The following is a 27393-nucleotide window of genomic DNA, read 5'->3' on the forward strand; positions in this document are numbered from 1 at the left end:
CCTGGAATGCATTTCAATAAATAGGTGTGCCTTGTAAAAAGTTAATTTGTGGAATTTCTTTCCTTCTTAATGCATTTGAGCCAATCAGTTGTGTTGTGACAAGGTATACAGAAGATAGCCCTATTTGGTAAAAGACCAAGTCCATGTTATGGCAAGAACAGCTCAAATAAGCAAAGAAAAACGACAGTCCATCATTACTTTAAGACATGAAGGTTAGTCAATACGAAACAGTTCAAGAACTTTGAAGGTTTCTTAAAGGGCAGTCGCAAAAACCATCAAGCGCTATGATGAAACTGGCTCTGACGAGGACCGCCACAGGAAAGGAAGACCCAGAGAGGAAGACCCAGAGATACCTCTGCTGCAGAGGATAAGTTCGTTAGAGTTACCAGCCTCAGAAATTGCAGGCCAAATAAATGCTTCACAGAGTTCAAGTAACACATCTCAACATCAACTGTTCAGAAGAGACTGCGTGAATCAGGCCTTCATGGTCGAATTGCTTCAAAGAAACCACTACTAAAGGACACTAATAATAAGAAGAGACTTTCTTGGGCCAAGGAACATGAGCAATGGACATTAGACCAGTGGAAATCTGTCCTTTGGTTTAATGAGATTTTTGGTTCCAACTGCCATGTCTTTGTGAGACGCAGAGTAGGTGAACAGATGATCTCTGCATATGTGGTTCCCACTGTGAAGCATGGATGAGGAGGTGTGATGGTGTCGGGGTACTGTGCTGGTGACACTGTCTGTGATTTATTTAGAATTCAAGGCACACTTAACCAGCATGGCTACCACAGCATTCTGCAGCGATACGCCATCCCATCTGGTTTACGCTTAGTGGGACTATCATTTGTTTTTAAACAGGACAATGACCCAACACCTCTAGGCTGTGTAAAGGCTATTTGACCAAGACGGAGCATGATGGAGTGCTATATCAGATGATCTGGCCTCCACAATCACCCGACCTCAACCCAATTGAGATGGTTTGGGATGAGTTGGACCGCAGAGGGAAGGAAAAGTAGCCAACAAGTGGTCAGCATATGTGGGAACTCCTTCAAGACTGTTGGAAAAGCATTCCAGGTGAAGCTGGTTGAGAGAATGCCAAGAGTGCAAAGCTGTCATCAAGGCAAAGGGTGGCTGCTTTGAGGAATCTAAAATATTTTGATTTGATTTGTTTAACACTTTGTTAGTTAGTACATGATTCCATATGTGTTATTTCATAGTTGTGATGCCTTCACTATTATTATACAATGTTGAAAATATTAAAAATAAAGAAAAATCCTTGAATGAGTAGGTGTGTCAAAACTTTTGACTGGTAGTCTATATATTATTATTGAAAAAAAATGTTATTATTATTCTTATCGCAGGTGAAAACCCATATAATTGTGAAGGATCATACAGTCAATGGTAAGGATACATGTAGTAATGTAGCAGGTGAGGAATACTACTGTAGTCCAGGCCTAACTCCAGCTAAAACAGCATATTGAAAAATGTGAATAGAGACTGGAATGTCAATTGAAAAGAAGAAAAGTAAAGTGATTAGTTATTGGATCTTGTTTTTCCATCAATAAAATGCAATCAATTGATAGTTAATTATTACAAAACAAAATAATCTTATCCATTGCCATTTTCCAATAAAAAACAAGTAAACTACAGATGAATGAGGGAGAATTATATTTGACTCCACTATTACAGAGAAGACATACCCTCTGTCAGTGGCAGAGGTCGCTGCGCGCTTTGTCTGTTGACACGTTTGGTCTCTGTGCTTTGACGCAAGTTGTTTTCACTTTCTATTTTTTTCGTTTGAGGATTTGGACTGCAAGCAAGGTGGATTTAGATTTATTTTGGCTTACGGTATCACGTTTTCAGTTTAGTTTAGCCTAGTAATGGTGTGGCAAGAACTTGTGCCGCACATAGTAGATATTACGAAACAACCTCCATTTTGAAGTCCTAAAGAGTCGGAACAACGTGTAGGCTACTGTCAGAGTGCACTGTCCTCTACATGCGATTGGTCATGAACATATACGTGAAGGACAACACTCAAATGCAAAGAACATGACTGCAATAACATACTTGTACATAAATTGACTGAGATGTGGTTTCACTGCATTTATTTGATTATGTTTAAAACGAAATGTTTCTTACTAGAACTCACCACGATATGGCTTCTTTGGCAGACTATGCTTCATTGGAACCAGAGTTCAGCCCTCTGGTCAAGCCAGAACAGTGCTGCAAAGACAGTTTCCACTATCATCTACTTTGTGTTTCACCTTGATTATTTTTTATTTGTTTACATATAATATTTATTTGTATTGCATTCATTATTTCAGATGTAATACACAATACAACTCACCTGGGACCAATTGTTTTCATTGTGTCTAGATCTGTGGGACCCTAAACATGCTCCAGCCACTGAGGATTCTCTTCAGACCCAAGTGGATGGTCTCACGGTCCTCCGCCAGCTATGTGTCCAGGATGAGGTCAGTTCAGTTAACTGTCAGATATACTCACCCATTTAATAAACATACTGCAAGTTAGATAACGGTTGAATGGGATTACATTCATGCTAAAGTTATGGCATGTCTGATTTAGGTACTTGAATAAGATAAAGGAGGAGGATGAGGCGTGTCGAGCAGCATTGCAGTCTGGGAATATTTTCCTCTATCACAAACTGGCTCCTCTACTGCGGTGGACTGACAGTGGAATATACCAGCTCCCAGCTCTCCAGACCAAAGGTATTGTATGGCCAGATGATTAGTGCCATTGAAGCTAGGATTGAGACTAACTGTATATAACAAGGACAGCCCCCTCTCACTTCACAATCCCTAAATTGAGAGTGACATTATTGTAATGACATAATAGAAATGGGCATTTCTTGACAGGAACAACTTTCAACAGAGATTTACCTGTATACAGTGAGGGAAAAAGTATTTGATCCCCTGCTGATTTTGTACATTTGCCCACTGACAAAGAAATGATCAGTCTATAATTTTAATGGTAGGTTTATTTGAACAGTGAGAGACAGAATAACAACAAAAAAATCCAGAAAAACGCATGTCAAAAATGTTATAAATTGATTTGCATTTTAATGAGGGAAATAAGTATTTGACCCCTCTGCAAAACATGACATAGTACTTGGTGGCAAAACCCTTGTTGGCAATCACAGAGGTCAGACGTTTCTTGTAGTTGGCCACCAGGTTTGCACACATCTCAGAAGGGATTTTGTCCCACTCCTCTTTGCAGATCTTCTCCAAGTCATTAAGATTTCGAGGCTGACATTTGGCAACTCGAACCTTCAGCTCCCTCCACAGATTTTCTATGGGATTAAGGTCTAGAGACTGGCTAGGCCACTCCAGGACCTTAATGTGCTTCTTCTTGACCCACTCCTTTGTTGCCTTGGCCGAGTGTTTTGGGTCATTGTCATGCTGGAATACCCATCCACGACCCATTTTCAATGCCCTGGCTGAGGGAAGGAGGTTCTCACCCAAGATTTGACGGTACATGGCCCCGTCCATCGTCCCTTTGATGCGGTGAAGTTGTCCTGTCCCCTTAGCAGAAAAACAACCCCAAAGCATGTTTCCACCTCCATGTTTGACGGTGGGGATGGTGTTCTTGGGGTCATAGGCAGCATTCCTCCTCCTCCAAACACGGCGAGTTGAGTTGATGCCAAAGAGCTCCATTTTGGTCTCATCTGACCACAACACTTTCACCCAGTTGTCCTCTGAATCATTCAGATGTTCATTGGCAAACTTCAGATGGGCATGTATATGTGCTTTCTTGAGCAGGGGGACCTTGCGGTCACTGCAGGATTTCAGTCCTTCACGGCGTAGTGTGTTACCAATTGTTTTCTTGGTGACTATGGTCCCAGCTGCCTTGAGATCATTGACAAGATCCTCCCGTGTAGTTCTGGGCTGATTCCACACCGTTCTCATGATCTTTGCAACTCCACGAGGTGAGATCTTACATGGAGCCCCAGACTGAGGGAGATTGACAGTTCTTTTGTGTTTCTTCCATTTGTGAATAATTGCACCAACTGTTGTCACCTTCTCACCAAGCTGCTTGGCGATGGTCTTGTAGCCCATTCCAGCCTTGTGTAGGTCTCAATCTTGTCCCTGACATCCTTGGAGAGCTCTTTGGTCTTGGCCATGGTGGAGAGTTTGGAATCTGATTGCTTCTGTGGACAGGTGTCTTTTATACAGGTAACAAGCTGAGATTAGGACCACTCACTTTAAGAGTGTGCTCCTAATCTCAGCTCGTTACCTGTATAAAAGACACCTGGGAGCCAGAAATCTCTCTGATTGAGAGCGGGTCAAATACTTATTTCCCTCATTAAAATGCAAATCAGTTTTTCTGGATTATTTTGTTGTTATTCTGTCTCTCACTGTTCAAATAAACCTACCATTACAATTATAGACTGATCATTTCTTTGTCAGTGGGCAAACGTACAAAATCAGCAGGGGATCAAATACTTTTTTCCCTCACTGTATACCAACACAAACATGTAGTATGCACGTCATGGAAATACATTTGTTCCTCTCAGATGTAGAAGAGATTCTGGAAAAGCTTGGAGAGGACAAGGAGATGGTGAAGGAATCCATTCTCATCAACTGCACTGAACAGAACGAAGCACAGTTCTCCTTTGATGTTGGTACGAGAACATCCAGACATGTAATACATTACTTCATGGAACATACAGTTAGTTGGTACATCAAATTCCCATCTGGAATAATAATCCATCTTGTTCTCCACCTACAGTCCATTATCCTCTGTGTCTCTTGGGTCAGATGACAGGTTGACCGACTGTCTCTCTGTGCTGTAGGGGCGATAGAGCAGGCTGCTGTGGAGGAGCTGTGTAGAGGAACCTTCGTAGACCTGAGGAAAGCCTTCTTCCTACTGAGAGGGTCTGAGGCACCGCTTGTAGCCAGAGTGGGTATTGGAGTCAAGTCTCCAATCTAGTGTTGCACTGTTTTTCTAGTATTGTGTTATACCGTGTGTCTCTCTGTGTTTGCTATAATACCTGGGTGTGTGTTTTGATCGTCAGGGGCAGGCTCTCCTTCGCTGGCACCAGACCAATGGCTTCTGCAGCTCCACTGGGCAGCCCACCCAAAGGAACCAGTCTGGCAGTCAGCGTGTGTGTCACAGCAGTGGGATCACTTATTACCCTAAGGTAAGAAACGGGGCTTATCTAGCAAATATAAAAGGTCAATCAGCTATTTAACAGCTCTCATATCACATTGGATTTTCATCATGAAATAGAGTAGTTAGTACATTTCCCCAAGCTGAGTGAAAAGTAGTTCTGTTGTGTCGTTTGTTTTTCTACAGATGTCTCCGGTGGTGATCGTACTGGTGTCTGATGGGAAACGGTGTTTGCTGGGGAGGCAGTCCACCTTCCCACGGGGGATGTACAGTGCACTGGCAGGCTTCTGTGACATTGGTGAGTCTCATGCTGCACATTTCAAACCAACGAGGCATGTGTATTGACTATTTATAACATGTCTATTACATAGGCTACATCCAGTCCTAATATGCTACCCAGGTGTAAACAGCCTGAGAGATGTAACTCACTTATCCATAACTGTACTTGTTAAGACTAATATATTACTGTCAGCATAAGCACTGGTATAGGTTCCTGAATGTGTCAACAGGTGAGACCATGGAGGAGGCACTCCGCAGGGAGATAGCTGAGGAGGTGGGGCTGGAGGTAGAGTCTATCCAGTACTCAGGCTCTCAGCACTGGCCCTTCCCACAGAGCTCCTTCATGGTGGCCTGTCACGCCACCGTCAACCCAAACGAGACACAGGTCAGTCAATGGCTGCCTCACTATTCTAACTTTCTCTGTGTTCATACATTCATTTGGCTTGAGTGTGATCAAGACATCTAGACGAAGCCTTATCCACAGGGCTGGACTAACCAAATCTGGGGCCTAGGTCCAAACATTTTTTTGGCCTATTTCTGGGTGGCAGAGAGAATATTTTGCAGTTCTAAAGCTAATTTCCTGCAATTCTATACATTTTCCCATGGGCCAGAGATAAAGTGTTGCAGTTTTAAAGCACATTTTCTGCAATTCTACACATTTTGTCATGGTTAATGCAGGGTTCATATGCTATTTCAGTTACTCAAACATAAAATCAGGTCGGTAATCCAACCCTGCTTATCCATGGTTGTACATTTAGTGTCCAAGAACTGCCAGATCACTACATTTGTTTTGTTCAATTGTTTTTTGTTCATTTTGTTTTTAAGGAGACTTTTAGATTATACTTGTAATAAAAAGCGCAATATAAAGAAAATATTATTTTTATGTTACATGTTTTCCATGTCAATACAGTGTATATTTAAATAAAATATGTTGAAAACTGAATTAATCGTACGTTGCTGATCTGAACTGCTTTGCCTAACAGGTCAGTGTGGATAAGGTGGAGTTAGAGGATGCACGGTGGTTCAGCCTAGAGGAAGTCCAAGAGGCGCTGACGATCAAGGCACCACCACGGAACAACAAAGGAGAACCTACTGTGTTCTGGGTCCCACCAAGCTATGCCATAGCTAACCGGTTGATCCAGGAATGGGCCAATCTACAACACCTCAAATCATAGCCAGATGGGTGGACAACAGACAGCATCAAAGCTGCAAATACAACACACAGATGATTTTAGAAGACCAGGCAGGAACACTGTACTGTTAAGTGCTTGGTAACACACACAGACGGGAATGAAACATACAGGTCCAGAGTAGACATGGGGGGAACTGACAGGAAATACATCTCACTTGAGGGAAAAAAAGTGTTTGACCAGGACATTGTGTTTCAATAGATACTGTAATACCATCAAAGGGCTTGGCTTATAGCTAACATTTTTTATTCTTATTATATATATATAAAATATGTAAAGGACATTTTTGCATTCATTTAATTGTGTGATCACTAGGCCTTTATGAAGTTTAAACTGATGATTTTGTTTAAATACTGTAACTACCTCCACAGTATTGCAATGATTCTCAAAATGATTTACAAAGTGAATTGTTGCAATAAGTGTATCAGTACTGTAATAATATCATACTTGGTGTATGTACAGAAACTAACTGAAAAAAACCATAAAGCCTAAACTTACATATTTTAAGCCTGCAGTTGCCACCAAGAGAGACTATGAACGTTTTGGACGCTTTTATTTTTTGACTAAAAACCAAATACATTTAAGTGCAATGTGGAAAATAAAATAATCCTTAAGGGCTATACATAAAACCAATCGGCAACATTACATCACAATATCTTGATAATGTGTTGTTGCTACATGAGCATTGGGCCACTGGTTACAGAAGCTAGTATGATAAGACTAAGTAAATCTTTTTTTTTTTTTTTTTTTATCTTGAAAATATACATATGACTTCTTTCATAGTGACACCCCCCCATATATATATAGGCACATCCCCTGCCACTCAAATCATCAGACCATGTTTAGGTCCTAAGTGACTTATGAACAGAAAATCATCTTTCACTATGACAGAGTAATCTCAAGAACTGTCTTTGCACAGGATCAACTTTTAATCATAACATATAATGAAAACAGATGACTGTTAGCAACAGTGCAGAGGTGAGTTAGAAAAAAAGTCACTTTTTTCCCTTCCTTCCTGAGGAGGAGCTTGGTCTTTTCTTGCAGTACTTTGCCTCCAGGTTATCCATAAAATTGTTAAAGCCTGCCTCTTTTGACTTCTGATTTTTCTGAAATAAAAGAAAAGGAGGAGGGGGATAAGAGACACATAACCAATGGCAGCTTCGAAAAAAGGTCAGTAATGGTTTTACAGTTACGTTGTACCATGTTGGTCAACTAACTGTCTCACCTTGATCATGGCCACCAGGCTGTCCTCGCTGTTCAGGCCCATCTCTTTCTGCATCTCCTCTGCCTCTTTACGCTCTTTATCGGCCTGGAAACACAATGACACAAACATTGACAGCTGCAATGGGGACCATACTGATGTTCACCTGTATCAACTAGCTATGTCTCAAAATGCACTGAGGGATATATATAGAGTGGTGGATTAGTTCACACACCTTGCGTTTGCGGCTGCTTTTCTTCTTAGCACTCTCGTTGGTGAAAGCCTTGTGAGCCAGCAGCTCCTTGGAGTCGATGGCGCACTGGAGGATGGCTCTGATCCGTGGCTCGTCCTCCTGGGTGGCACACAGCACGTTCTCCATGATCATGTCCATGTCGCCCTTGTGCTCCTCATAGACCCGCATCAGATCATGCTTTTCTTCCTCAGAGTCCTTGTAGGACTTCTCAAAGTTCAGGATATCTTGAAGTGTGATCTGCAAAGAGAATGCACAGTCTTGACATAACTGATCATGTCCAGGCCTGGGACTTTCTGAATGTACAGTGTTAATTCATTGTAGCTGAGATTTTAATTTAAGGCTGCAGAATGTAAAAACTGTGCAAGGTGGATGTGAAGACTTTCACTAGGCACTGAATGTATCCATTTGTAACTTGCACTGGGGTAAAAAAAATGCATAACTTGAAGTCCTACCTTAGGAAACATTGTTCTCCAATATTCTTCCCAGTTACGATCTTGGTCAAGTGAGTCGGACTCCTCGTCTACTATGCCCTGCTCGTCGTAAATGGCCCTTTGGTCTTTGTTACTCAAGACTGCATACACCTTCCCTAGAGTCTAGTAACACATCAAGATACCAAACAGGACAGAAACTGATCATCGGACACCTGCTCCTCCCGATATATCAACCAAGGTTTTAAAGGTAAATAAACATTCACACATTATTTTTGAATGCAAGTGTTGTCTTGCCAACCTGGAACTTGGCAGTGGCTTGCCCGTCACCTGGTGATCTGTCAGGGTGGACTTGTAGTGAGACTTTATAATAACCCCGTCGAACCTCTGCCTCCGATGCATCATTTGTGACACCGATTACATCATAAAGGTTTGACGTCTTGAACAGCTCCTCACAGTGATCCAGTAAACCCATGTCTGCCTCCCCTAGCAACTAGGACAAATAAAGAAAAATGCAACATAAAATGTAAACAATGTGTGTGGAATTAACTGGCAGTGATATAGCTAATGTAACTAGCCAACTAACGTTACGCTATCCCCCTTAACGTTACTCTTCTGGCTCTCTTTCTGCCCAGTCAGTAGCGTCTATCTCCAATTCACTTCCCCAAAACAATAACCAAAGGCACAAAGTCGTCAATAACGTGACTGTCAATTTCAATAATTTAGCTTGCCGCTCAACGTTAACTAGCTAGCTAGATTGCGCTACTTAGCGAGCAGCTGATGCTAGCTAGCTAACGTAAATATCTGACTGATACTGGAACTGGCCCCGGCCTCTACCTACATAAATTGTGGAACTAGCTATTCCGACTAGACATACCAACAAAAATAACAATGTCTCCCAACTCACGCGTCCTTTGACTGAAGTGAACGACAGGTTATTATTGTGATTGTGTCCGTGTCTTTTGGATAGCTAGCTCGGTACCTTTCTAGCTCCCAATTGTCAACAAGCAAGCACCTCTCTACAAAATTTGGCGCGGTATTTGCGTCATCGTGTAATTCATATGAGCGCCCCACAGGTTTTCGAAACAGCCTCTTCAAAGATTCTCAATGCACTTCATTACCAGATGCCCAATGTTTAAATGCCAAAGTAAATAAACGTATGGGGTTTTCTGGAACGTCAAGTATTTAAAAAAAAACTGTGTGTTTGTATAAGGTAATGTACAACTTGGTAGCTTTGAAAATATAGTAGCTATCTCTTTAATAAACTCAACTCACTTCTAAACCGGAACTACAAGTTTGGAGTTCACAAAATACTTCCGTGTGAGCACATTCACAAAAAAGTCTCTGTACTCCTAATTAATCAAATGTATTGATGTACTAGCGTCACCTGTATGTGGTATTATCTTAATATTTCATAAATGCTCATCTGAAAGAGTGGTCAATTAGCTACGGTCGTGATAAACACCAACAAACAGAATGTCAAATTTCATCGCGTTGCAGACCCAGTTGGCCTCTGTCATGGAGACCCTTGTTCACGCGGCGGTGGCCGAACTGGGTAAACTTGTAGAGGACAGTTCTGTTTTCGTGTTCAGCCTGGAACTGACCCAGGGGAATAGCGAGGATGAAGAATTATCGGCAAAACTGCAGACTGAGAGTCAGAATAAGATGGTAAGTCACCATGATTGAGAGAGGAAAGGCCTAGCAGCTGGCTAGGATACTGAAGCAAGCTAGTTAACGTTAGCTTTTCCCTTAACACAGATCAGTTGTCCAATAGGACATCATGTTTATGAACAGTTACAGGTGGCAGATACCATGGAAAGTGGCATGCATGAATACAATAGCCACCCTCAATCTATTCATGGTATGTTTTGAAATAATACATTGCTTATCTCTTTCATTTACAGACAGACTTTGCCACAATCATGGAGGTACTGGGCAATGAGGCATTGGGTAAAATAATGAAAATTGTGGATGATACAAAGTTTTTGATGGACTTTGAATCCAAGTCCTTCAAAGGCCATAGAGGGAAAAAAGCCAAACCACAAGCGAGCATCTTGAATATTCTGTCAGTTGGAGGAATGGGTAAGTAATAGATGTTTTTATTTCTTTATCTGTTGCACTACAATAAGAACTTAAAAGTACTAGCTTCACCTGAAGAAGAATGACCTATTTATGCCTCACTTCTCTTTCATTGGTGCAGCGGAGGAACATTCTTATGGCGGAAGTGGTAAAACTGCGGAGCAAACTGTTTCAATGGAGGTAAGCTCTTTGCAGATTGCTTCAAAAGTCATGGAATTGTTATCAAATTTGATTTATCACATGCACTGAAATACATTTGACATTTTTACATTTTAGTCATTTAGCAGATGCTCTTATCCAGAGCGACTTACATTAGTGAATGCATACATTTTCATACATTTCATTTCATGCATTTTTTTTTTTTGTACTGGCCCCCCGTGGGAATCGAACCCACAACCCTGGCGTTGCACATACACCACGCTGGCGTTGCAAACACCATGCTCTACCAGCTGAGCCACAGGTGTAGACCTTACAGTGAAATGCTTACTTACAAGCCCTTAACCAACAATGCAGTTTGAAGAAAAATACCCCCCCAAAAATAATAAATAAAAGTAACAAATGATTAAAGAGCAGCAGTAAAATAACAATAGCGAGGCTATATACAGGGGGTACCGGTACAGAGTCAATGCGCGGGAGTACCGGTTAGTTGAGGTAATTGGTTAAGGGCCCATAAAACGGCAGCCATCCCCTCCGGTGCCATTATCACAATGTAATCGTTTCTGCAAACACTTTGGCTGGTTTCAATAGACAAACCGTTAAATGTTTGTAGTCTGTGCCATTTCTAAAATATGATCCAATTATGCTCCTAATTTTCACACCTATTCAATCTGTTTGTGCTGGTAGTCTGCAGATGTGGAGGAAGTGGACACACCAGAATCTCCCCTTGTCTTGGCTGTTTCTGTCAAAGACGAGCATGGGCAAATAGACCTGGGAGCCATTGCAGAGAGTAAGCATAAAGCAAGTACTTGTGTCTTGACGGTACATAAGATCAGCCCATATCATAGTATTAACTGCCACCTGAGATTATATTTTTTCATGGCTATTTTGTTCACGGACATGTTTTATGCATGTCTTACAGGAGCTGCCGATGATGCTTTTGCAGGAAACTCTTCTTCAGAGCACCAGTATGGTATGATTAGCGATGACCCCCTGGTGAACCCCACAGACATCCTATTGGAGACTTTGTTTGCCCAAAAGAAGCTCTTCATTTGCACCGAGTGTGGGAAAAGTTTCTCCACACAGAGTAACCTCAAATCCCACCAGCGACTTCACACTGGCGAGAAACCGTTTGTGTGCATGTTCTGCAACAAAGCCTTTGCCCACAAACAGAGTTGTAATGATCACATCCGCACCCACACTGGTGAGAAGCCCTTCATATGTGGCGTGTGTGGGAAATGCTTCGGCAAGCAGGCGCACCTCAAGACCCATTCGATAATCCACACGGGCGAAAAGCCTTACAGCTGCACTGTGTGTGGCAAGAGCTTCAACCTGGCTCAAAATCTGTCTAGACACCAGCAAATTCACACGGGAGAGAAAATCTTCACCTGTTTACTGTGCGGGAAAGGCTTCACACGCGCTGTAACACTGAAGACCCATCAACTTATTCACACTGGACAAAAGCCCTTCAAGTGTATTCAGTGTGAGAAGAGTTTCCGTCACGCTGTCAATCTGAAGAACCACCAGCGGATTCATACAGGCGTCAGACCATTTAGTTGTGACTTGTGTGGCAAGACATTCCGTCAATCGGTGAATCTTAAAATACACAAGCGCATCCACACTGGAGAGAGGCCATATATCTGCACAGAATGCGGCAAGACCTTCAGTCAGCAGAGTAGTCTCATGTCTCACGGACGCACCCACTCTAACGAGAGACCTTTCCAGTGTAGCTTCTGCGAGAAAAGATTCAACAATGCCAACAGTCTGAAGTTGCACCAGAGAATCCATACAGGAGAGAAGCCGTACAGCTGTGAAATCTGTGGAAAGACCTTCAGTCAGGGCAGTCATCTCCGAACACACAAGAGGCATGTCCACGCAGGAGGGAAACAGTACATTTGTGATAAATGTGGGAAGAGGTATTCAGACAAACGGAATCTTAAGATGCACAAATGTGTTTATGCCTCAACCTAACATAGTGATGGGCAAACGGTTTCAATCTTTGAGAGGCTTTTGTTGTCGTTTGCGTTGCTGTTAAAGAGAGCCTTGAAGCCTGGCACGTTAATCGCTAGGGGAACCCACTTCAACTTGATTTTAGCCTGAGCAAAAATGTATTATTATTTTATTTTTTTTATGAAATAGGATTTGCTGTCAGGAGCTAGGTGTTTTTGTTCCCATTTAAGCAATTATGAAAAGTAAACTAGTAAAACGCAGAAACCAAATATGCCTATGTTAAATAACGTAATGTTAGTGTATACTGTATATAATCATGCAACTTTTATAAGATAGGTGATTTAGCTTAAATAAGCATATAGCTAACATTTTGCAGCCAGAGATGTATTGATATTATTTGGAAAAAGCCTGTAAAACTGAATCTGGAGGTTGGGCTATGAAAAAGCTGTAGGTTATGTATTATAACAGAACCGCTTGGCTGACTAGCCTGTACTTTCACAACATCAGTCAGATTTAATTTGTTTACCACATGTACTTGTTTCATAAAGACCCAGTGCAGGCAAAATAAAATGTTCCTGTGTTTATATCATATTGTACAATAGCTGATGAAATAAAAATCTGTGTTATTTCCTGATAGTTGCTGGTTGAAAATACAATTTACACATGACCATCTAATCAGCAATTTTGCATGGGTGGGAGTTTCGTGCTTTCCATGGTGACATCAACATGAGGTAAATTGGTTAATAGACCAATAACAAAGCGTTCCAAACCTCTCTGCCAATAACAGCTAGTTTTCAGTTTTCCCCTCACTCAGACAACTCTTAGCAAAATTATTGCTTCAGAAACTTTTTTTTTCTAAAAGCAATTTGTCAATTTTAATGAAAATCTATTATAGTAAGGTTTGTTGCCCAGAAATTATTTGATATTGATATAAAACAAGTCTGCATTGGGCCTTTTAAGGTTTGTTTTCTACAGACTATTTTATAGCCTTTGTTACTGTGTTTCAGTTATGGATTCACGTTCAAATGGAAACCATACTATGTTGTGTTATTGCTGTCCAAATCACAGCTAATGACGTTTGATGAATGAATGGTAAACTCAGTTGAAAAGTTGACATTTGCAGTTGCAGAATTTTTTGGGGCTCATTTTGGTGATTAAAATGGATTTTGGTTGGTTTTCATAGTTTCTTTTTCCCTATTTTTTTTATTATTTAAGTATGTGAAAACACTGTTAACCTAGATATTAGTCTGGGCTGTTGCAAAGCTGGATATTTGACACGTTCGAATAATAAATCCTTTATTGCTTCCAAAAAAATCTTATATTGCATTTCACCGGATGTATAAATGTGAAGCATCCGCTTGGCGAATTCACTCACTACCAGCCCAGTGGGAGAAATTAGAACGAGATGGATTTTCTGCACATTTTCTCATCGAATAAACATTTGATGTCAATACAGTTTTCTGATTGCAAAACTAAAATGTGTTATGAACAGAGTGAACTAAGTTTTGTAGGCATTACCCTTTGCAAAAGGTGTAAAACATTTCGTTGTTTAGGAGTGAAAAGGCGAATTGAGTTATTGCACACATTCGATTCTCAGAGTAGGCGTTCCCTAACGGAAATATGCTAATTATTTGCTAGAACGCGCCAATAGGATCTTGCTAGCTCGTGCTTGGCTCTGCCCACCTTCCTGTTTGTTCTGCCCACTATGACTAATTTGTTCCCATTTCACACGACAGGCTGTGGTCTATCTTGGTTTAGTTAAAGATCTTTCTAGTCAGACTTGTTGCCTCCCACAATGTATCAGTGCTAACTGTTTTTGTCTAGGGACAGGTTTAAGGAGACCAGTGGCAGTGCGCATGTGGTTGTGGATGATTCAGCGAGAGTCGAGTCCAGTGAGCAGAGCACTTGACAGCGGCGAGTTTAGCAACACTAGCTAGCTACTGAACAAGCGAAACAAGCGTTTTTTCGGACAATGAATATTTGACAATACATTTTAATGAACAAATGACCACTAGGAGAGAGGCGACGACAAAATCTTGGTGCTTTGGTGGACCATACATAGCCATACGCCTGGCTGAAGAAAAAAACAATCTGCTTCAGGGAAAGGTGTAATGTTACTTGACAACGAGCCATAATGTTTTGGATTTGACTTGCTCAGTCATAGATATGGCGCTTTCATATCAAGCAGTGTTTGTAAGGCCATTTAACTGAACATTTTTATTGAGGTAACTAGCTAGCCAGGCTACTGCTGGCTTGAATTTGCTAGCTAGCTTACTAGCCAACGTTAGCAATTGGACCTGCACTTGTTATTCAATCAACCAGCCTATTCACTCCTCAATTCAGGAATTTGCGGTCGTGCATGTTAATGCATCATCATCTGTTTCAATAGGTAAGTCCGAGTTTGAGTCGCCTATGTGTGTCAGTGGAAGTACTACTGTCTTGTCATTAAATTAACAATCCCTTCTCAGGCCTGTTGCAGCAGCTAAGAGACAGCGACAGTATATTGGTATGCCTAACCTGCTCTACTATGTGTCAGAGATACTGTTAAGCATGTTATAACATTTCAACTTCTAAATGAGCATCAGACACAGACCAGTGTTGGCCCCTTACTGGCCTTGCTACTTGGAGGCTCCAGTCAAATTGGCCCAGAGGTAAATAATCCCTTGTTTTACTGCTACAAATTACTCTCTGAAACAACATTCCATGCATACTTCAATTGAAAGTGAGTCCAACTGCAACTTGTAAAAACAGTGACTTATTGAAGTGTCATTGTTTTGGCCTTGTCATTATAAAATCCCCCCACAGAGTCTCTAGCAAGTTGGCAACTGTGATGGATTCAGTTGGTCGTGTGGTGGTCATTGGAGGACAGCCACACTGCACAACAGTGAATGAGATGAACAAAAGCCATTGTCCTCTTTTAAAATAACCTTCCATGTGTCAGGGTCTAGGCAGCTTATGTTGGATTTAAGGTATGGATTTGACTCCATAATAGTAAAGAAAAAACACAGGGAATCCTGATTCCCAGTGGTAACCTACACTCTTTCTCTAGCTCGTAATAAAAGTAACCATTACAGAGGCAGAAGGCCTTGCATGAGGTTATAGAGGTCAGTGAGCCACAGAGTACAGGCCAGGGATTTCTGCATGCACTGACGCAGAGGACCTGCAGAGAACAATTATCAGTCAAGCCTGTCCTAGTTTGGTTACTGTATCCTAAGTTGTTAGTGGATATTGTCAATGTTGGGTATGCTGAACATTTTGTGACTCTGGTTTTCGCTCAATATTGTGTTATTACAACGTAACTACCATGTTATTACAACGTAACTACCATGTTATGTCAGTGTTTCTGACACACATGCTTGTCATTTGCTTGTTTATGATTTACATTCGCTCTTTACAGTCAGCTATACAATAAAACAAGTATTTGTTGCATGTGCCGAATACAACAGGTGTAGACTTTACCATGAAATGCTTTCTTACAAACCCTTACCCAACAATGCAGAGTTAAAAAGTAAGAAACATTTGCACAAATAAAATGCTGTTAAATAATATAGCCACACGTTTCCTTTCCTCTAAGGTTGAGCTGTATCTTGAATGTTTCGATATTGGGGTTGTGTTCAGAAGGGTTTAGAATGGTGCAGACAGAAAATATGTAGGCTAATGTATTAGAGCTAGAGCTCACATGAGTGCCTGCTTACTCTCCATGACAAAGAAGAAAGTCTGTTCAACATAAGGGCTATTTTTATGTGAACAATCTATAACGTTTCACCCTCCTGCATAAGACCCTGATCTCTGAGCTCTCTCTGGGGTGTCTTTAATCACTCTGAGGAAGGGATTAAATTCCCACTGTGATCGTTAACAAGATAAATAATGAACCAGTGTTCCTGCTCATCCTATTTTATGATGTCCCACCAGAGTTGAGAGAGTGGACATGGGCCTGATACAGTGGATGTGCAGTTTGGTTAAAGAATGGCAACGTGAGGCCTTGGAGCAGGGGAATAAGAACACCAAGGTTGCCTATCTTCCCTCCTGGCCCACTAGCCTGGACACGCCCCATTCTGTCTCTCATCCGCTCCACCTCTCCTCCAAGCTCTTCCCTGTGTGCCAGCCCAGCCTATCTTCTATCCATAGATAATTAATGGCCCGTGCCTCTGTACCTGCTGGGGTGTGGCAGTCTCTGTCCGCTGCCAACCCTGTGTGGCCTGCTGGAGTTAGGTAGGACAGTCTATCTGTCCTGAGAAACAGTCTGGCATATTACCTATCCAGCTGTGAGCCCTTCATCAGAGAAAATAAATCTGAAAAGAAATGCCCCCTCAGCAGTTTGGCCAGTGATTCAAAGTTGCCAGGCTGATAAGAAATGGTTTGTGTTTGCTGTTCTTGTAAACACCGTCTGTCTCAGGCTCTGAAGCAAAAGGAAGACATTTAGGCCCGTGTTCTTATCAGTGGGAGCATGGGAAGAAGATGTAGCCTGTTGGCATGCTTTACAAAACACTCACAGGCCAGGGTCCATTAATTCTCTTGAACTTTGTTGGACCTGCATGTTTGTTATCGGAGGTGTGAATTTCACAGGTTGAGTCACCATATGATGACATAGGAATGATAACATAGTAACACACACACACACACGATATGCCTTGTTCCCTCATTATCTGGTAGAGTCAGAGATGAAGTCAGCTTTTAGACTGTGTTTCTGTTTTGAGGGTAGGGTTTGGCGATATTGGGATTTACGGATTTACAGGTTTAGTACACAAGGGGGCTCCAAAAAGACGCAAAAAAAGCCCATTGGGTGTTTATTACCAGAATGCTAACAAAATTAGCAGAAGTAATAGTGAATTCCCATGGAGGCTGCTAGCAAATAACTAATTGCAAAGACAGGCAATCCATCTCAAATATAAACGCAACATGCAAAAATGTCAACGTTTTTACTGAGTTACAGTTCATATAAGGAAATCAGTCAATTGAAATCAATTAATTAAGCCCTGATCTATGAATTTCACATGACTGGGCAGGGGTGCAACCATTGGTGAGCCAGGCCCAGCCAACCAGAATTCGTTTTTCCCCACAAAAGGGCTTTATTACTGACAGAAATACTCCTCAGTTTCATAAGCTGTCCAGGTGGCTGGTTTCAGACGATCCCGCAGGTGAAGAAGAATAACGTGGAGGTCCTGGGCTTGCGTGGTTATAGTGGTCTGCGGTTGTGAACCTGGTTGGACGTACTGCCAAATTTTCTAATACGATGTTGCAGGTGGCTTATGGTAGAGAAATTAACATTCAATTCTCTAACAGCTCTGGTGGACATTCTTGCAGTCAGCATGCCAATTGCACGCTCCCTCAACTTGAGACATCTGTGGCATTGTGTTGTGACAAAACTGCATATTTTAGAGTGGCCTTTTATTGTCCCCCCAGCACAAGGTGCACCTGTGTAATGATCATGCTGTTTAATAAGCTTCTTGATATGCCACACCTGTCAGGTGGATGGATTATCTTGGCAAAGGAGAAATGTTCACTAACAGGGATGTTAACAAATTTGTGCACAATTTGAGAGAAATATGCTTTTTGTGCGTATGGAACAATTCTGGGATATTTTATTTCAGCTCATGACCAACACTTTACATGCTGTGTTTTATATTTGTGTTCAGTATGTGTGTATATATATATATATATGTATGTATGTGTGTGTGTGTATATGTGTGTGTATATATATGTGTGTGTGTGTGTATATGTGTGTGTGTGTGTATATATATGTATGTGTGTATATGTATGTGTGTGTATATATATATGTATATATACACACACACACATATATATATATATACACACACACACACACAATATATATATATATATATATATATATATATATATATATATATATTATAATTACACACACACATATATATATATGTATGTATGTAGGAGCTACTGAATGTGATTTTTGCTGAGTTTGGCCATTTACAGGCAGAGACGTTCTGCAAATGAACAAAGTTTTGACACAAGCTTTTCTGATGGAAGAACAGTACAGGCTCTGGAGCAGCATGTGTACATGCTGTGTGGAGTCTGGAGTCGCTAGGGCAATGGGTCTGCCTGCTCTGCTCAGAGAAGAGGTTGGGAGGAGCAGACAGGCCTAGAACCGAGAAGAGAAAAAAACGCAAGGAAATCAAGCAGTGGCAAAGTGCTTTGACTTCTCAAACACGGCAGAAAACGAACACTATATGACCCTTAAGGGTCGCATTAATGCACATCTCTATGTTTTTCACGCAAGAAAAAATTATGAAAGGTGTATAAGAAATATCTTGCTGCGTTTTGTAAATGCAGATCTAATATGCTTCTTATTGTAATTTCTGCTTGGCATCAGACTAATTTTGTGCTTCAGTTGCACTTCTCCAAACAGCTCTCTGACTGATGTGTAGCTACTTTTCTCTGGCATTTTTCTTGGTGTAGCCTGCCTTTTTTTCTCCGGTAAAATGAAAGATTAACTTTAAGCTAAACATTAGGAAATGTAGCTGGCTACATTATTTATCTGATAAACATATGTTTTTAGCAAAAAAACACTTATTTTAAGCTCATTTACTCTTGTGGCTGTCAGCCATACACCGTTGTACTTCTGTTGTCATCTGATGAAAATTAAGCTGTTTTCTGCTGAATTCATTGCACTAATGTATTTTCTGTGAAGGAAAACTATAGTTGCACGTCCCTGATCACTCTATTGAAGAAAAAAAAAAACTCTGGTTCAACTGTTCTGGGGAACTACAGTAAGCTTCATAATGTAAAATAATGTGACAGATGAAATGAAGAACAGGATCTGCTTTATCTCCTAACGTATGGCACAAGTCCACTGCAGGTATGTCCTTAAAAATTAGCTACAGATATTACAATTTATTGAAAAACTTACAAGGAAATAGTCTCAATGGTATTGAAAAACCATCCTGTGGTTATTTCCAAATATCCCGGTATACGGTATATACCGCCCAAGCCTATTTGAGGGTTCATGAACCTGCACCTGAGCTCTCTGAAACTCTGTCTTTAGTTGTCTTCTGTTTGGTTTCCCAGCTGGTGCTCTGGAACCTTGTATTGTGTGAGCACTGATGAGCGCATTGTCATGTGTTTGTTTAGGGCACGGGCAGCTGTGCTGCTATTGAGGAAGGGCAATGGTTTTGTGGGTAGCGTCTACCCATTAGTATGGCGCTATGAAAGAGTACGGCGATACAGATTGTGTAAACTAAGTTTGAGTAGGGGCTGGGGTGAGTGTAGTGTGATGCTAATAGTGATCATCCATGGGAATTCTCTATGACCTGTAAGGTTCTGTATTTATTTTCTTAGTCAACCTTGTGTTCTGTTTCGTTGTGTTTTTGAACGTAGCCCTGTCTTTCATATTTGTTCATTGATTTCACATGTGTTAGTTACTCACCTGGTCTCATCAGCTCCTTATTTAGTTCAGTTCATTCTGTTTGTGCCTTTGTGAGATATTGTTCATTTTGACTCTACTAAGCCTTTTCCAAGCTTGTTTGTGAGAACCAGTTATAGCCTTCAGTCCTAGTTTTGATTCACCTGCCTGTTTGCCTACCTGTGTATGACTATTACCTGCCTGTAACCACGATTCCTGTCTTCTGCGAAGGTGAAATAAACACTTGCCGCACTCTCACACTCTTCTCCCTGAGTATTCATTACATGACCCTGGCTTAACCTTCAAGATTTTCTGCCTCTGATGTAGCATATCCCCTTCTCCTTTCACCTGCATTGCTGACACCTGTCTGCACTGGATACAGTAACCCAATATAAATCCCTTTCAATTCTCTAAATGTTAGTCATCTCTAGCAGCACCGATCCGAGTGAACACAACCCCAACACAGGCTTTGCCTACAGAGAAGCTGTGGCTAGTAAAGGAATATGAGGTGGTCATTTGCAGATCTAAGCTGTAGACTGCTACTGATTTGGGAGATTCGTAGCTAATTTTGGATGCTCAGTGTTCTTTTGCATGTGGTTCTGTTCCAGTGGAAGTGATGAAATATCTCATTAGATTGGAAACTAGAGACAGAAATAGTGTGTGGCTGTGCGTGCTTCTGTGTGTGTGTGTGTGTGTGTGTGTGTGTGTGTGTGTGTGTGTGTGTGTTGGATTCATGTGTCTAACAAGGCAGAGAATTCAGTCTGTTTGGATCAGGGCCTCTGTATCAGCCCTAAGGGTTGTTTATGACTAATATGAGATTATTCAATTAGTTCAACTGTGATCACCATGAAAGTTGGGAGTGGGTGTGCAGCTGCCAGAGATGGACAGACAGACCGGCTGAAGGGAAGATGGAGGAGAGACACAGACCATCTGAAAGGGGGGCACTGATGTAGCATATCTTTCTCCCCCCCCCCCCCTCTTCCTCTCTCCTGAGGGGAGCATACATACCTTTTCTGTCTCAGTGGCTATTTAGGGTAAATCCATCATCGTATTATTAACATGTTACTCCTTTGAGGTGATATGGAGCATGAACTAGCATTAGGGATTCTTGGATCAATTTACTGTGAGTGTACAGAACATTCAGATCCAGCACAGGACTAACCTAATGTAGCAGGAGTAACCTAACGCAGCACGACTAACAAATGCCTGAGCGGCGTTTCTTTCCTTCTGGTCCTGACGAGAGGGAAAAATAACTGTCGGGGGAGGTTCTCTTCTGCACTGTTCAACCAATCCCGTAAATGTTGCTTGACCAGTCGTGTCACAGGCTCTCTTTCCATCTTCCCTGAAAACAGAATGCATCCGGTTGTTTTCTACTCCGCTGAGGGTGCCACAGGACTGCCTGTCTCAAGGCGTCCTGTGCCCTTTGCTAAGAATAGCAGTGTACTCCCCTCTTCTCACGGCACGGAGGAGAGAAGGGATGAAAGTGTGGACAGGAGGTGATGGATTTGATCATAAGCATGTTTCTCTGGGGTAGAAAAGGATTCTCCTAAACCATCACTCTCCTTTTCTTCTCTCTGCACTGTTTTGTAATTCTGCTTGAACCACATGACTGCTTACTATAGCCTACTCATCTCATTTGCGACATGGGATGTGAGTGCATAACTTAAGACCAGCACGTGGTAGTGCAGAACACAGTAGCCAGGTTACTTCCGTTATTGTGCTTTGACTTCAGAGGAAACGCAACGATTACTTTTTCATGGGACAATGACCTTTTTTTTCTTTTTCTCAGACACAATAAACATACCATGTTACGCAACAAGGGCTTAGCCATATCCCACTCAAGTTGTTGAACGTTTTACTTCATGGTGCACACAACTGGAGTCCTACTACTTGATGACTTGATTGGTCCACTGGCTGTGACTGCAGGCATCATGCGCAGGTCAATGAGTGGATCAATTCTTTCTTTCTGTTGCTGTTTAATGTTGCTATTGATCAATAGATGAGGATGTAACGTGATCCTGCGCTTGTTTTATTTTACTGACCGTTATATTGTTGCATTTGCTTGGTCAACTAAAGAGGTAGGAGCGACAGTCTGCCGCCTAAAGCTGCTAGCAGTGATGGAGAACCAAGGACCCCCCCCCCCAGCGGTGAAAGGTACACCAGTAATGTCAGAACCTGGCTAACCGGTCACTCATCTGCTGGCCAGCCAACTTGGGGATCTGACCATCTGCTCTTCAGACTGGCTGCACAACCATCTGTGCTCCCCTCAGTGGTGGCCTGGACTCGAGTACTCAAGTAGTGTTTATGCCTAAAAGAGGCTTTCTATCATTGTTTAGCAGTGAACATCATCAATGATCAACATGGCTTGGAAAAGGACGTCTTTACGCCATGACAATACCATATCAGTTCAAAGATGAAGTTGAGCGTCAAATCTAGACCATATTGGTATCATTAACCTCATTCTTTCCAAAAAGATGTTACAAATTGTACATGGTTCAATTCCCCCTAAGGCAGGGGACTTCTGTTACAGTAGCATCACTGATGTGTGAATTGGAGCATGATAAATGTTCTCTCTTCCTCAAAGGATGTAGGGTGGGGTGGTGACAGAGAGGGTATACAGAATGCAGAATGGGCGTACATCTGTCTGGTTGGATGGACACAACATAAACGCGTAGGCCTATGTGTGTAGACCCCTAATGCATCAGGGCAGGTCCGTATGTAGCCTTGCTCTGCATCCTTCCAACCCACTGCTTGTGATCCTGTCAGCCTGACTAGTTAGACACCTCTCCCTGTCCATTTCTGCTTAGGCTGGGTGGGGCCCAGCTCCAGACAGACAGACAAGCTCCATCATTAAAATGAAAGCACCTGTTTTCCTCAGCCTCGTGCTGGGTGCCCAATCTCCCAGATAACAGACCGGCCTACTGGGGAGTCTGACTGGGACAAGACATCCATCATTTATAACCTTTAATGTCAGACCAACGTCACTGAACTGGGGCGAAATGAGTCAAACACGTTCGTATTTCTAAAGGAAAGACAAGGTATTGCTTCTCTTTAACTAGTCTAACCAGTGTTGTTGAAGTTTAGTTTGTAATCGACAAGACAGCCTAGAGAATTCAGAGGTGAAAGATTCACATTATAGCCTCATTTCCACTGTAAGCAGACTAATGAACAGAAGCATTGATTGGAACTTCATCAGTGTTTCCTGCTCTTATTGAATTACAGATATAAAAATATATAATTTATCAAAAGTCACAGCCCAGTTCTTTTAAATGTCTCTCGGGTGAGTTGAGAGCACTGAAGTCAGAGTTGTAGTGGGGGAACACTAGTACTAGTGGGCCTGTGTGGATCCATGGTACATCATTCAGTCATTGTCTATGACAGTGTTTCCCAACTCCAGTCCTTGAGTACCCACAACAGCACACGCTTTTGTTGTGGCCCCGAAAAAGCAGGTTGAATCAGGTGTTTTTGTCCGGGGCTACAACAAAAATGTTTTCTGTTGGGAGGACTGGAGTTGGGAAACACTGGTCTATGGGGTGAAGGAGAGTGGGAGGCTGTGTCTGTCTTGGCAACTATAGGTGTTAAGGCCACATTACTGAGAGTCACGCATAAACTGGTTACAGTAAGTCTTTCCTTACATCATTATCAGGCTCTTCCTCATCTGGATAGCAGATGGGTACGTCCTTTATCACTCTCATAACATGCTCTTCCTCTGTTAGACACTTTCCATGACTCGAGTCTTTGAATAATTCATCAGACATGGCATTTGGCTGTTTTTGCAAATCGTCTGCAATTTGTTGGATTTACATGGAAAAACACTAGCTACTAGTGATGGATTTGTGTTACTGGTCTTCACCTAATCAAATCAAACTTTATTTGTCACGTGCGCCGAATACAACCGGTGTAGGCCTTACAGTGAAATGCTTACTTACGGGCTCTAACCAATGGTGCAAAAAAGGTATTAGGTGAACAATGGGTAGGTAAAGAAATAAAACAGTAAAAAGACAGGCTATAAAAGTAGCGAGGCTACATACAGACACCGGTTAGTCAGGCTGATTGAGGTAGTATGTACATGTAAATATGGTTAAAGTGACTATGCATATATGATGAACAGAGAGTAGCAGTAGCGTAAAAGAGGGGTTGGTGGGTGGCGGGACACAATGCAGATAGCCCGGTTAGCCAATGTTCGGGAGCACTGGTTGGTCGGCCCAATTGAGGTAGTATGTACATGAATGTATAGTTAAAGTGACTATGCATATATGATAAACAGAGAGTAGCAGCAGCGTAAAAAAAGGGTAGACTTTCAAGTTTGTGTGTGTGTGATATACACTGCTCAAAAAAATAAAGGGAACACTAAAATAACACATCCTAGATCTGAATGAATGAAATAATCTTATTAAATACTTTTTTCTTTACATAGTTGAATGTGCTGACAACAAAATCACACAAAAATAATCAATGGAAATCCAATTTATCAACCCATGGAGGTCTGGATTTTGAGTCACACTCAAAATTAAAGTGGAAAACCACACTACAGGCTGATCCAACTTTGATGTAATGTCCTTAAAACAAGTCAAAATGAGGCTCAGTAGTGTGTGTGTGGCCTCCACGTGCCTGTATGACCTCCCTACAATGCCTGGGCATGCACCTGATGAGCTGGCGGATGGTCTCCTGAGGGATCTCCTCCCAGACCTGGCCTAAAGCATCCGCCAACTCCTGGACAGTCTGTGGTGCAATGTGGCGTTGGTGGATGGATCGAGACATGATGTCCCAGATGTGCTCAATTGGATTCAGGTCTGGGGAACGGGCGGGCCAGTCCATAGCATCAATGCCTTCCTCTTGCAGGAACTGCTGACACACTCCAGCCACATGAGGTCTAGCATTGTCTTGCATTAGGAGGAACCCAGGGCCAACCGCACCAGCATATGGTCTCACAAGGGGTCTGAGGATCTCATCTCGGTACCTAATGGCAGTCAGGCTACCTCTGGCGAGCACATGGAGGGCTGTGCGGCCCCCCAAAGAAATGCCACCCCACACCATGACTGACCCACCGCCAAACCGGTCATGCTGGAGGATGTTGCAGGCAGCAGAACTTTCTCCACGGTGTCTCCAGACTGTCACGTCTGTCACATGTGCTCAGTGTTAACCTGCTTTCATCTGTGAAGAGCACAGGGTGCCAGTGGCGAATTTGCCAATCTTGGTGTTCTCTGGCAAATGCCAAACGTCCTGCACGGTGTTGGGCTGTAAGCACAACCCCCACCTGTGGATGTCGGGCCCTCATACCACCCTCATAGAGTCTGTTTCTGACCGTTTGAGCAGACACATGCACATTTGTGGCCTGCTGGAGGTCATTTTGCAGGGCTCTGGCAGTGCTCCTCCTGCTCCTCCTTGCACAAAGGCGGAGGTAGCGGACCTGCTGCTGGGTTGTTGCCCTCCTACGGCCTCCTCCACGTCTCCTGATGTACTGGCCTGTCTCCTGGTAGCGCCTCCATGCTCTGGACACTACGCTGACAGACACAGCAAACCTTCTTGCCACAGCTCGCATTGATGTGCCATCCTGGATGAGCTGCACTACCTGAGCCACTTGTGTGGGTTGTAGACTCCGTCTCATGCTACCACTAGAGTGAAAGCACCGCCAGCATTCAAAAGTGACCAAAACATCAGCCAGGAAGCATAGGAACTGAGAAGTGGTCTGTGGTCACCACCTGCAGAACCACTCCTTTATTGGGAGTGCTAATTGCCTATAATTTCCACCTGTTGTCTATTCCATTTGCACAACAGCATGTGAAATTTATTGTCAATCAGTGTTGCTTCCTAAGTGGACAGTTTGATTTCACAGAAGTGTGATTGACTTGGAGTTACATTGCGTTGTTTAACCTCTCTGGGCCAGTGGGGCGCTTGCGTCCCACCTACTCAACAGCCAGTGGAATCCCGTGGCGCGATATTCAAGTACCTTAGAAATGCTATTACTTCAATTTCTCAAACATATGACTATTTTACACCATTTTAAAGACAAGACTCTCGTTAATCTGACCACACTGTCCGATTTCAAAAAGGCTTTACAACGAAAGCAAAACATTAGATTATGTCAGCAGAGTACCCAGCCAGAAATAATCAGACACCCATTTTTCAAGCTAGCATATAATGTCACAAAAACCAAAACCACAGCTAAATGCAGCACTAACCTTTGATGATCTTCATCAGATGACACTCCTAGGACATTATGTTATACAATACATGCATGTTTTGTTCAATCAAGTTCATATTTATAACAAAAACCAGCTTTTTACATTAGCATGTGACGTTCAGAACTAGCAAACATACCGAAAACCTCCGGTAAATTTACTAAATTACTCACGATAAACGTTCACAAAAAACATAACAATTATTTTAAGAATTATAGATACAGATCTCCTTTATGCAACCGCGGTGTCCGATTTTAAAATAGCTTTTCGGCAAAAGCACATTTTGCAATATTCTGAGTAGATAGCTCGCCATCACGGGCTAGCTAATTTGACACCCACCAAGTTTGGCGTTCACTAAACTCAGAATTACTATAAGAAAAATTGGATTACCTTTGCTGTTCTTTGTCAGAATGCCCTCCCAGGACTTCTACTTCAACCACAAATGTTGTTTTGGTTCAAAATAATCCATAGTTATGTTCAAATATCCTCTGTTTTGTCTGTGCGTTCAGGTCCCTATCCGAACGGTGACGCGCGGACGCATGTCGTGACAAAACATTTCAAAATATTCCATTACTGTACTTCGAAGCATGTCAAACGCTGTTTAAAATCAATTTTTATGCAATTTTTCTCATAAAATAGCGATAATATTCCGACCGGGAGACGTTCAAACACTGAAAATGTAAAATGGACTCTTCACGCGCGCGCCGGTGTCATTGTTATCAGATCGACCACTATCCAAATGCGCTACTGTTTTTCACCAAGGGACTGCAGAGTCATCATTCCCCGTTCTGGCGCCTTCTGAGAGCCTATGGGAGCCTTAGAAAATGTCACGTTACAGCAGAGATCCTCTGTTTTCGATAAAGAGGCTATAGAAGGCCAAGAAATGGTCAGAGAGGGCACTTCCTGTATAGAATCTTCTCAGGTTTTGGCCTGCCATATGAGTTCTGTTATACTCAGACACCATTCAAACAGTTTTAGAAACTTTAGGGTGTTTTCTATCCAAATCAAACAATTATATGCATATTCTAGTTTCTGGGCAGGAGTAATAACCAGATTAAATCGGGTACGTTTTTTATCCGGACGTGAAAATACTGCCCCCTACCCAAGAGAGGTTAACAGATGTGCCTTATTTAAAAAGTTAATTTGTGTAATTTCTTTCCA

The 27393-nt window shown here is 42.1% G+C and overlaps 4 protein-coding genes across 11 annotated transcripts in view; 3 read left to right on the plus strand and 1 right to left on the minus strand.

The window, feature by feature from the left end:
* Positions 1-1705: 1705 nt before the first annotated feature.
* nudt13 (nudix (nucleoside diphosphate linked moiety X)-type motif 13) lies at positions 1706-6885 on the plus strand. 3 transcript variants are annotated; one of them, XM_014158341.2, is made up of 9 exons: positions 1706-1824; positions 2380-2477; positions 2590-2732; positions 4538-4645; positions 4817-4923; positions 5039-5164; positions 5320-5431; positions 5643-5797; positions 6396-6885. In XM_014158341.2, the coding sequence occupies exons 2-9, from the start codon at positions 2398-2400 to the stop codon at positions 6585-6587; spliced, it is 1023 nt and encodes a 340-aa protein (XP_014013816.1). In that variant the 5' UTR covers positions 1706-1824; positions 2380-2397; the 3' UTR covers positions 6588-6885. The 3 variants fall into 3 exon arrangements, with proteins under 3 accessions (XP_014013816.1, XP_014013815.1, XP_014013817.1); XM_014158340.2 differs by having other exon boundaries at positions 1721-2072; XM_014158342.2 differs by having other exon boundaries at positions 1721-1967.
* A 253-nt stretch (positions 6886-7138) lies between these two features.
* dnajc9 (DnaJ (Hsp40) homolog, subfamily C, member 9) lies at positions 7139-9749 on the minus strand. Of its 3 annotated transcripts, none has more exons than XM_045702427.1 (6): positions 9467-9749; positions 8786-8977; positions 8509-8649; positions 8039-8293; positions 7828-7911; positions 7139-7708 (listed from the first exon to the last, which is right to left on the minus strand). In XM_045702427.1, exons 2-6 carry the CDS (start codon positions 8957-8959, stop codon positions 7598-7600), a joined length of 765 nt encoding a protein of 254 aa, XP_045558383.1. In that variant the 5' UTR covers positions 8960-8977; positions 9467-9749; the 3' UTR covers positions 7139-7597. The 3 variants fall into 3 exon arrangements, with proteins under 3 accessions (XP_045558383.1, XP_014013822.1, XP_014013821.1); XM_014158347.2 differs by having other exon boundaries at positions 9362-9739; XM_014158346.2 differs by having other exon boundaries at positions 9392-9737.
* Positions 9750-9784: 35 nt separating this feature from the next.
* On the plus strand, positions 9785-13305 carry LOC106578976 (zinc finger protein 501). The gene is made up of 5 exons (XM_014158333.2): positions 9785-10152; positions 10389-10566; positions 10685-10743; positions 11407-11509; positions 11642-13305. Exons 1-5 carry the CDS (start codon positions 9961-9963, stop codon positions 12688-12690), a joined length of 1581 nt encoding a protein of 526 aa, XP_014013808.1. The 5' UTR covers positions 9785-9960; the 3' UTR covers positions 12691-13305.
* A 1076-nt stretch (positions 13306-14381) lies between these two features.
* The window catches only part of ccser2b (coiled-coil serine-rich protein 2b), a 109349-nt gene continuing 96337 nt past the window's right edge, over positions 14382-27393 (plus strand). For 3 of the 4 annotated variants that reach the window (XM_014158323.2, XM_014158324.2, XM_014158325.2), the window contains exon 1: positions 14382-15058. The gene's annotated coding sequence lies outside the window, so the exon portion shown is untranslated. The remainder of the gene's footprint in view (positions 15059-27393) is intronic. The other variant, XM_014158322.2, reaches the window with a different exon arrangement.

This window comes from Salmo salar, chromosome ssa19, assembly GCF_905237065.1.
Source record: "Salmo salar chromosome ssa19, Ssal_v3.1, whole genome shotgun sequence".
In the NCBI taxonomy this organism is placed as follows: domain Eukaryota; kingdom Metazoa; phylum Chordata; class Actinopteri; order Salmoniformes; family Salmonidae; genus Salmo; species Salmo salar.